This window comes from Wyeomyia smithii, chromosome 3 (assembly GCF_029784165.1).
Source record: "Wyeomyia smithii strain HCP4-BCI-WySm-NY-G18 chromosome 3, ASM2978416v1, whole genome shotgun sequence".
NCBI lineage: Eukaryota > Metazoa > Arthropoda > Insecta > Diptera > Culicidae > Wyeomyia > Wyeomyia smithii.
Genome location: NC_073696.1, coordinates 266,747,765 through 266,759,348, shown reverse-complemented (window position 1 = coordinate 266,759,348; position 11,584 = coordinate 266,747,765). Strand labels below are relative to the sequence as shown.

The window sequence follows — 11,584 nt, the reverse complement described above, 5'->3', positions numbered from 1 at the left end:
CTTGAGGTGTTCCTCCGGTTGGCAAAATTCGACGACACACGGCGGCAGAGGGTACGAAGCGGTTTCCGTTTCCTTACTGACGAACGACCAGCTCAGGCGAATAGCCAACGCAGAAGTCTTAAGAACCGGAAAAAGCTTCACTGAAAGAACCTTTTCGGCCACCTGAAACTGCCCCTTAAAAAGTGGGCGGCCCGGGGAGACGGTGATAAAGAATGCAGCCTCGGTACCACAATACATTATCCTATAATTCACAATTATCTCATTTCTCGAGGAGAAACTAATTGTGGTTTATGTGTGAATGACGTTCTCCACGGCCGTCGGCGCAACTGCAGCCGGGCACGAAGAAGGCAAGCGAGCCACTAGGTTTATTAAAAGTGTTTTTTAAACATGACCCCGGAGTAACATCCATGGGGCAACCGAAACGAAATTGCAATCACATTTTTATTCACGACTCAAACGGATGGGATGGAAATCTCTTTACGGGGCTATGCGAAAGGCAAGTTTGCGCGGAAGAAATGGCCACCACTTCCGGTACCGGGTAGCATAAGTAGCAGAGTGGTCTTCTACACGCTTAACTAGCTGAGTGGAGCGGATTTCATTCCGACGTCTCTCGTTTATTTTCCAAATCTGATCGAGAAGTTTCTCAGTTCGGGAATTTTATCCCTTTTTTGTGTGTTGGGAATTCCGAGTGAAACAACAACCACCCTGACTGAAAAACGTCAGGAAATATATCTCACAATTTTATGGTGTGGATTTAGCTAAATAAATTATAACCGAAAAGTGCAAAGTTATAATCGTTGTTGCAGCCGAATGGCGAGGCACTTGTTTGGCACCGTGAGACAACCTCCCGACTAGGCATAGTTTCGACCACCAAGAAGCAGTTACCGGTGAAAAACAGAGTGTCCTTCCTAACTGGTTATTTCATCAGCCACTCACTGTCCCGTACTCCCGCTCGCTTTCTCGCTTCGACCTACCGGCAGACAGTTGTCGTGGGAAATGCAGTTGTCGCCAAAATTAAGATTTAATGCACATTTAATTAGAGGAAAAACTGCGACGAACTCTCCAGCAGGAAGCCAAAGTGGCTGAGATGGGTGATTTGTGTGAAATGACGGTTTCTATCGTGGAAGCAAGCAATTCACGAAGTTCATTCCGCAGCAAAACTCTGAACAACGTTTGATTCCGATGCGGCCAGACAAACAATAAAATAATTTCCATAATGGGAAATATTGATCGAGTCAGTGGCTTCGATGCACGACAGACCTTGAATGCATTTTATCGGTGGGCAATCGCATGACATTTTCATTAATTGACTGGCTGTCGACTTCAAAGGATGTCACTAGAACAGTGGTTTTGTGCTATATTGTTCTTTCTTCTGTTGCTGTGGACAAAATCTGGTAGGTTATTCAATATCTATAAAATCGTATAAGTGAAAAGATGAATCAATTTTTTGGCAGCCCAGTCCATCAAGTGTATGTACTGCAAGAGTGACCTATACGAGGAAGCTTGTGATGCCGTCGGGAGACGTGTGACCTGTACCGAGGCGAACGCTCACGAACACTTTCGCTATCTGCAGCGTTTGGATAAGGAGCTGCGAGAACCCAGGCGAAACGAAGGCTACCAGTGTATGAAGATCAAAGTGGGTAACCATAGACTGATAAAGGGCTGCATTTACGCCAATCTACCGGTTTGTTTGGCCTTTCGCAAGAGGACCAAAACCTGCTCGACCTGCTTGGATGACGATTGCAACAGTGTGCAGTACAGGGATTTCTTTCTGAATTAGTGATTTTTTCGCGGTGTATTTTTCTCCTATTTCCCAGAAAAACTTTGGATTTCCGCATAAGTTGTTATCACTAGACTGCTAAAAATGATAACTACAGTTGTAATATAAAACAATTGTTCGGCGTGCGACCAGACCGAACCATGCGCCATTTAAAAAAAAAATAAGTTTTTGATATCAGGGGGTGTGAGAATTGATAATCTATCTTTCATGAAAAAACAAAATCATTTGTACAGTCTATAATGATTTTATTACAAAAATTCTTTGTAGCCGCTTGCAGAAAGCATACGGGGCGGTTAAACTTGGGGTGGTTTGGCGCTTGGTTCGGTCTGGTCGCACGCCGATCAATTAGTTCGAATATATGAATGGAGAAAAAATATCAAATGGTTGGTTATTGAAGTGATTTAAAAAGTTTAAGAGATTGTTAAGGGAGAAGTAGTTGAGACAGTTACGTAACTGTGATGTTTGCTCAAATTTGTCAGGTTGTTCAGCTTTACGTAATTTTAGGGGGGGGGGGGGAGTCATATAGACGCCTAAGTGATTATCTTTCAAGAGAATCGTTGTTTATCTAGCTTAAAATCATTTGGAAATGATGTTGCAGGTTGCTGGAACACAGTTGTAGGTAGAGTATCGCTTCACCGTCAAACCAAATTATGTGGATAGATCTGAATCCTCATCGATGAAAAATATGTGGTTTTCCTTAAAAGGACGGTTAGTTTTACTTTTTTTTTTTTTTTTTTTCTTCACATAACATTTATTTGACACGGCACAAATACAATTTAATGTTTAACGGCGCCAATTATATCTGATGACTTAAAAACTAAAGCAAATTTTTTATCCTCGCTGCCGACTACGAGCTGAAATTAAGTCTAACTTAAAACTAGCATGGGATTTCCAATCAGTGTTTTGTTGTTCAATGGTCGTCTGATAATCGTCGAATGGCATGTATGGATTCGTTCTGCTGAGCCACGATGTCGTGAGTTGGGACAGAGGCTCGTAGTCCTTGGGTCCTGGTTCTGTTGTGCGGGGTCTGGTTGCTGGTTTTGTGCTTAAGGTTCAAACGTGTTCTTGTCGTTTTGTTGGGTGTAGACGGAGGGGAACGGGACTAGACTGGGGCGTGGATGGATTTCAGGAAAACGTATATAAGGGACATGTAGGATAGGTCACGGCTCGCCAAGACATCACGAACAGGAACAGCCGGCTGTCTACCCTCGGCCTGCAGGGAAGCTATTAATTTAGACCTGGCGTCACGGTGTACAGGGCATGACCAAACCACATGCTCTATGTCGTGATAACCTTCACCACAGGCACAGATACCACTTTCCCCGAGCCCAACACGACGGAGGAGCGCGTCAAATCTATAGTGATTGGACATAAGCCGGGACATCACGCAAATGAAATCCCGACCTACATCCAACCCCAATACTTTGGGGATTATGGAATGTAACCACCTTCCCAATTCCCCTCTGGTCCAAGCATTTTGCCAACTGATGATCGTATTCTGACGTACAAGTGCGAAAAATTCATTAAAGGCAATTGGTCTTTCATAAATATCACCGTTTGTTGCGCCCACCTTAGCCAAAGAGTCCGCTTTCTCATTACCCGGTATCGAGCAGTGAGAAGGGACCCACGCTAAGGTAATCTGAGTAGATTTTTCGGATAAAGCACTCAGATGTTCCCGTATTTTCCCCAGGAAATACGGAGAGTGCTTAACATCTTTCATCGATCGGAGAGCCTCAATGGAACTGAGACTGTCCGTAAAGATGAAATAATGGTCCGTGGGCATTTTTTCGATAATCCCTAGGGTGTACTGAATTGCAGCTAATTCTGCGACGTAAACAGAAGCAGGATTATCGAGCTTATGGGAGACGGTTAAATTGTTATTGAAGATACCGAAGCCAGTGGACCCATCAAGAAGTGATCCGTCAGTGTAGTACATATTGTCGCAGTTGATGTTTCGATATTTATTGGAAAAAATTTTAGGGATCTGCTGCACGCGTAAATGATCCGGGATTCCACGAGTTTCTTCTATCATGGATGTATCGAAAAACACAGTAGAATCAGAAGTATTTGATAAGTCGACACGATTTGGAATATTCGAAGAAGGGTTAATATTTTGGGACATGTGATTGAAATACAATGTCATAAAACGGGTTTGAGAATTAAGTTCGATTAACCTTTCAAAATTTTCAATCACGGGACGGTTCAAGACCTCACATTTGATTAGAATACGAGAAGACAGGCTCCAGAAGCGGTTTTTCAATGGTAGTACTCCAGCTAAAACCTCCAAACTCATCGTATGGGTCGACTGCATGCAACCTAAGGCGATACGCAAACAACGATATTGTATTCGCTCCAGTTTGATCAAATGTGTGTTTGCTGCGGAGCGGAAGCAGAAACACCCGTATTCAATAACAGACAATATCGTTGTTTGGTAAAGCCTTATAAGGTCTCCTGGATGGGCTCCCCACCATTGTCCGGTTATTGTACGAAGAAAATTCACTCTTTGTTGACATTTTTTCATCAGATACCTCACGTGACAACCCCAGGTGCCTTTAGAGTCGAACCAGACACCAAGATATTTGTGTACCAAAACCTGAGAAATCGTTTTACCCATTAATTGTGTTTGAAGCTGAGCAGGTTCATGCTTCCTAGAAAAAACTACTATCTCAGTCTTCTCCGGAGAGAATTCGATACCTAGCTGTAAAGCCCAAGCAGACAAATTGTCCAAGGTATCTTGCAATGGTCCTTGCAAATCGGCAGCTTTGGCTCCTGTAACAGAGATTACACTGTCGTCTGCAAGTTGTCTTATCGTGCATGAATTTGCCAGACATTCGTCGATGTCATTTACATAAAAGTTGTAAAGAAGGGGGCTTAAACATGAGCCCTGGGGAAGACCCATGTAGCTAATGCGAAAAGTTGCCAAATCGCCATGCGTAAAATGCATGTGCTTTTCGGACAACAAGTTGTGCAAAAAATTGTTCAAAATTGGAGAAAATCCTTGTCGGTGAAGTTTACCCGAAAGAATGTCAATAGAAACGGAATCAAAAGCCCCCTTAATGTCCAAGAACGCAGACGCCATTTGTTCTTTACGAGCATACGCCAGCTGAATATCTGTTGAAAGCAACGCAAGACAATCATTCGTCCCTTTGGCACGGCGGAAGCCAAATTGAGTTTCTGATAGTAGACCATTTGATTCGACCCAGTGGTCTAAACGACGGAGTATCATTTTTTCCATCAATTTCCGGATACAGGATAGCATTGCAATCGGCCTATAAGAGTTGTGATTAGAAGCTGGTTTCCCTGGTTTTTGGATGGCGATCACCTTCACTTGCCTCCAATCCTGCGGTACAATGTTTTGCTCCAGGAACTTATTGAACAAGTTCAACAAGCGCCTCTTGGCATTGCCGGGTAGATTCTTCAACAAGTTGAATTTGATTCTATCTAATCCAGGCGCGTTATTGTTACAGGACAGGAGGGCAACTGAAAGTTCTGCCATCGTAAAAGGTGATTCTATCGCGTCGTGGCCCGGAGACGCATCGCGAACAATATTTTGCTCAGGAACAGAGTCCGGACATACTTTCCTGGCAAAATCAAATATCCACCTACTTGAAGACTCCTCGCTTTCGTTGACCGTTACGCGATTCCGCATTCTTCGGGCTGTGTTCCAAAGAGTGCTCATCGATGTCTCCCTCGACGTCTCGTTCACGAACCGACGCCAATATCCACGTTTCTTTGCTTTAGCCAAGCTTTTAAGCTTGGTATCAAGCTCCGAATACCGTAAATAGTCGCCAGGTATACCTCCCGTCTGGTAGGCCTTAAACGCGTCGGATCTTTGCGTGTAGACATCGGAGCACTGTTGGTCCCACCACGGAGTGGGAGGCCGTTCTTTGATCGTTACGCCGGGATATTTCTTCGTTTGGGCTTGCAACGCGGCGTCGAGAATCAAGCCCGCGAGGAGGTTGTATTCTTCAAGTGGTGAATGATGTTGAATCGACTCGACCGCTTTTGAAATCATTTCCTCGTATAACTTCCAATCGACATTTCGTGTGAGGTCATACGGAATGTCAATTGGTCGCATGCGAGTTGACCCGTTAGTAATTGAAATAAGAATAGGCAGATGGTCGCTACCGTGAGGATCGAGGATTACCTTCCATGTGCAATCCAACCGTAGCGACGTCGAACATAAGGATAGATCCAAAGCGCTTGGGCGCGCTGGAGGTTTCGGGATACGTGTCATTTCACCGTTGTTTAAAATAGTCATGTCGAAGTCATCGCAAAGGTTATAGATTAAAGAGGAGCGGTTATCATTGTATGGGGAACCCCAAGCCACGCCATGAGAGTTGAAGTCTCCCAAAATCAAACGTGGCGAGGGAAGAAGTTCTATTAAATCAAAGAGCAGCCGTTGCCCAACCTGTGCTCTGGGGGGAATATATATTGAGGCAATACAAAGCTCTTTACCTTGTATTGTCATTTGACATGCGACAACTTCGATGCCTGGAATCGAGGGGAGGTTAATACGATAGAAAGAATAGCACTTTTTAATCCCTAAAAGTACTCCTCCATATGGGGTGTCTCGATCAAGGCGAATAATATTAAAATCATGGAAGTTGAGATCAATATTTGAAGTAAGCCAAGTTTCACAAAGGGAAAATGCATCGCATTTGTTTTTATTTATCAAAACTTTAAACGAATCAATTTTTGGTAAAATACTTCTACAATTCCACTGTAAGACAGAGATAGAATCCTTCATATACGCAGTTGAATTAGGCATCGAAGGATACAATCGCTGCAAGGAGAGGCCATTGGGCAGTCAACTGCTTCAAAAATGATCTAACTGTTGGGAGGAATGCTGTAAGAAAAATTTTAATTGGATCGGGTACATTGAAAGTTTCAAAAATCCAGTCTACAATGTCAGAAAATTTCACTAATCCAGAGTTTGTTTCATCAACTGGGAGTGTAAAAGGAGCAACTGGGGTTTTAGATGTTCCTGGCAGTGCTGGGAACTCCTTCTGGGACTTTAAATTTGCCAGCCCAGGAGGAGTTTGCTTCGGTTTTTCCGCAGCACTGTTTGGTTTGTTTGTAACCTTCATTTCACTTTGAGAAATCTTAGGACCTTTTCTGGGAAGTTTAGGAGAGGAAACACTTTTCCTCTTTCTAGACTCCCCAGGATTGGCGTAAGATGCTCCCGCTGGTGAATCGTCAGAATCGGTTTCATCAGAGGGCAACAGATCGAAGGGGTTCGAAGTAACGGGAGAAGTGGTAACGGTCTTCTTCAGCATGTCAGCGTAGGAACGCTTTGAACGCTCTTTGAGAGACCGTTTTATTTTATCCCTGCGCTGCATGTACACCGCACATGTCGAGAGCTCATGCAGATTTTCTCCGCAGTGAATACACTTTTCAGCGTTAACACTGCAAGAATCTTCCGCATGAGACTCCCCACACTTGCCACAACGTGCCTTATTGCAGCAGTAGGCGGCTGTATGGCCTAACTGCTTGCAATTCAGGCAGTTCATGACGCGGGGCACGTAGAGCCTCACAGGGAGACGAACCCGGTGGATCGAGACGTGGCTTGGTAGTGCAGACCCGGCGAACGTAACTCGAAACGAGTCTGACGGAGTGTATACTGTTTTGCCACCGATGATCGATGCTGACCGCAATTGCTTGCAGTCGAGCACCTTTACTTCGGGACACGTTTTGTTCTTAAAGCACCCTTTGGCACTTTGCAGTATACACTCGACGGACAGACTCGAATCGGTTATGACACCGTCGATCTCCACGTCTCGTGCGGGTATGTAAACGCGATACTCGCGTGTGAAGAGCTCAGAGCAAGCTATATCGTTGGCCTCTTTCAGGTTACCGACCACGACACGGAGCTTGTTAGGCCGGACCTTGGAAATTTCGGTCACGCCCTTGTACTCCTTCGTCAGGTCTTTAGAAATCTGCAAGAGGTTCAACTTTTTCGATTTCGGTCCTGCCTTTGGCCGAAAATAAACAGTATAGCTGCCCTGGGCTCCGTCTGGGTAAAGCCTGGGGCGAGGGGGGACTGAAGAATGAACAGGGGAGGGGGGTAACAGAAGGGTCAGGGTCAGAGGGGTTCGGGGATGGTGGCGCGGGAGGCGAGGGATCTACATCCATCTTAAGTCTAGCGCACTAGCGCTGACAAGAACACGTACCTTTTTATTTCTCCCTTCCAGTAAGGTTGGTTGTCCGATCGTTCGAAGTAGCAGCCGTTACAGCCAGCAGCACCAATACAGCAGCACCAAACAGCCACCAGCAGCGAGCCAGGTGTGAGATCACTCCACACAGCGATACGACTCGCTGACACTGATGGCTTCTTCTTTTTCCTCGTTTGTGTCTCGTCCACTGCTGTAGCACAATCCAGCCAGCAGCCAAATCGGCTTACGCACCAGCTGGTAGTCACGATGCGAAACAGTTGCACAAAGGAACGACCTTGAACCCGGATTTATTTCACTCGACCAGGCAAACAATGCCAACACTTGTTCACACGTCTTTTGTTTTATACTCTATCGGACCGATCACCAAACACGTCCAGTACTGATGCGTGTTCGGCACAGAATGAGTTTTACTTTTTACAAAGCTGGAAATTAATCGAAATATGCCTTCTTCCCATTTTATACGGGAACAGGACAGCTTGGATATTCCGCAGAACAGCAAAAGTGACGTCGGATAAAAACTTAATCAATTCATCGTTATTGCTGATTGCAAATTGCAGATGACGCGGGATGATTCTCGTTTCTAGCAGCACTTCTCGCAGATTCCAACATTTCTGCAGCAAGGTACTCGTTTAGCCAGGTACTCCAGCACCAACGTGCAATATTTCCATTTACCAGGGAATTGAAATTCAGCACGTCACGGAGTCACAGACGAGAAGAACGGAGGGAGAACTAGAGCCACTACAACAGACTTCATTGCCAGAAGAAGCGTCAGCATTAGAAGCATGTTCTTGCGGCGGTTGAGAGTTGCTTCTTCAGAAATGTAGCAGTTCCTGCCACGTGCAACGACAGAGAAAATGATAACCGATAAATCAGAGGTGGCCAGACGTCGAAAACCACATTCTAGTGTGCTGTTGATGGACGAATAAACAGAGGTGTCACATGGAGCTGTGGATCCACTGTTCATAGACAAGGTAAAAAAAAACAGTGAAGGAGCTGGCATACCCACCGGACTCTTCAAAGTGGGAAGCGATCAGCTGTACCATGTCATTAATCGAATTATACTGTGAGTGTGGTATGATAAGGCCCTAGAACTGGTAATACGTCAATTCTCTCCCATATCCTCTTCCATGGACTACAGCCGTTGCAGGGAACCTTCCTTGACGAACACCAATATAGTTTTCGAGGGAGATGCTCCTCTGCGGACCATCTCCTTATAGATTTCAGGGCAGCGTATGATTCAGTTGAGAGAAATGAGCTATGGCGGGATATGGTTTGTTCTACTTAGTATTTGGCCGTTTCCTTTCATGTACTGCAGCGCCTCTAGTTGTCGTACCGAGAAACTAATGACAGCGTTTTGATTTGGAAGGTTTGTTTGGTACACGCGTTGAAAAATTATCCAAGATGGAACGCGAGAGACGAGCATTTTTTTTTGTTGGAAAACCCAACATGGTCAGGAGGAATGATTGAAAAGGCTCTCAAACTAGCGAAATCGACTGTGATTATCGTACTCAAACGTTACCGGGACACTTTGACGGTGGATCGTGTTAAACAAACCAAACGAGCGAAGGTCATAATAATAATCCTAGGGTCTCCCTCCATGTTTCGACGAAAAGGTTTAATGCAGCACATAGTACAGTTCGTCGAATCTGTATGCGTGAAGGATTACGGTCGTATCTATCGGACGCTGAAACAGAACCTGGTTGCCAAAACTCGAGCCAGCAAGCTATACAGGCAAGTCCTGACGGGGTACAATGGCTGTGTTTTGATGGACGATCAAACATACGTCAAATGGACTGTGGATAAATCAGTGTTGCTTGTCTCACTAATAAACAGCACGCAACACTTCAAGTGAGGTTCTTGTAGCTGCCGATTTCACACACTGGAGTATTCTCCATTCAAGCTATTTCTCGTTCTCTCTCTTCTTTGCTCGCATTCGCTCCCGAGATATGCACACACGCGCGCCTACTCCTATACTCGCGCTGGCCCTTCTCGCGAGCACAACCAGCCAACTACTTCAAGATGCATTACGATAGTTGCAAAGGGACAAAAAAATATTTTAAGTTAGACTGCTATAGAAAATTTACCAAATCAGTCCGGTACCCTACACGTTCCAGTATACGATACTTTGCAGATTCATCCCCCACGTTCGGCTGTCGGTGTGCGAAACGAAACCGGGTAAATGAAGACAGCATTTTCGTTTTCGAGCACAATTTTTCAAGCACTCCTCCTAGTCGAGCAATTTTAGTCGAGTACTTCTACTCGCTAGCAGGATCTCACGTACTCTTTTACAGTCGCTGGGTAGCAATACAAAAAAATTTTTGCGTGTCGGTGCGTGCTTGCTGGATACTCAGTGGAATGCATGAAGAAGAAAGAATATCTCGAAATCGTGTGTGCGAAAGGCTTGAGAAACGTAGCATATGTCTCGCTCTCAAGCACAAAGGAGGAGAAAGGTTTTGCTTCTCGCTCGCTTTGCGACGCTGGGATAAATCCCGGGCAGAAAATTTAACCTTGCTAACTGTAAGAGGAATGCTCCAGGTAGGTTCAAATTTGTTTTCGGGGATAAATTGGCTCGCAAGTTGATGATTTGGCAAGCTATCTGCAGCTGTGGAAAAAAGACAAACGTTTTCATTACTGTAGCAACCATGAAAGACAAGTTTACAAGGAGAAGTGTCTTTAGGAGATAGTTTTGCCGTTCATCACAGACACACGAAGGCCCGAGGGGATCCGGCAACACTGCTTAGTTGCACAGGTTTGGAAATTCCGGCTCGCGAAAATTATATAATTTGCATTGTTTTCGGGAAGTAAAGTGGTTGGAGTTAAGTGCGAGTTAGTTATTTTAATTTTTAATCTGTCGGTAAAAAGTGAAGGCATGCCTATAAGTGCAAATGAAACCTCCATTTGAATATTAGATAAAATTCGCTTCGCAGCCTCATGATAATGTAGTGTTGGTGTTAGTGCTGGTGTCGATGTTAAAACTCCCCGCGTACGACACTGCTCGCAACATGGCTCTCCTGACGAGGAGAATAAGGATAAGTATTAGTATTAGTGTTGGTGATGTAATGTTTTGCATGTAGGGTGGGGAATAAATTGATAAAGCTGCAGTTTTGGCACCTCTGATTTGGCGGCAAAATTCCTTTCGAGCAACATGAAAAACTAGCAGCAAAATTCCTTTCGAGCAACATGAAAAACTAACAATACCAAGATGTGAGTTGATTATACCCATATTGGATTTGTCTGCAAAACTTTTTCTTGATTACCTTCCAAAATTTATTCCGTGTGCAGATTTTTGTTGATTCGCGGATGTTTGCAGATTTTTCATGGTTTCTGCGGATCTTTCTCAGAGTCTTTCTCAAATTGTGTGCAGGTTTTTGCAGAATTGCCTGCGCGGGTCAAATTGGTTCAAATCATGGATAGATTTCAGTTTTCGAGCAGATTTTTCCGTTTTTTCGAGCGGTTGCAGACGTATTTCGAAGATATCTGGCATTTCTGGTTGATTGATTGGTGAATGTAAACATGCGTTTGATGCAATTGAAAATTTGTGCGAGTCGCTGATGGAGAATTTCTTTCCCCACAAACACGGTAATAATTACTAGTTAATCATAATTAGATTAACAGGAAAAGTCCATTG

The 11,584-nt window shown here is 44.4% G+C and overlaps 1 protein-coding gene across 1 annotated transcript; it reads left to right on the top strand.

The window, feature by feature from the left end:
• Positions 1 to 1,171: 1,171 nt before the first annotated feature.
• Positions 1,172 to 2,160, top strand: LOC129731874 (uncharacterized). The gene is made up of 2 exons (XM_055692234.1): positions 1,172 to 1,394; positions 1,455 to 2,160. Exons 1-2 carry the CDS (start codon positions 1,331 to 1,333, stop codon positions 1,778 to 1,780), a joined length of 390 nt encoding a protein of 129 aa, XP_055548209.1. The 5' UTR covers positions 1,172 to 1,330; the 3' UTR covers positions 1,781 to 2,160.
• The last annotated feature ends 9,424 nt before the right edge of the window (positions 2,161 to 11,584 follow it).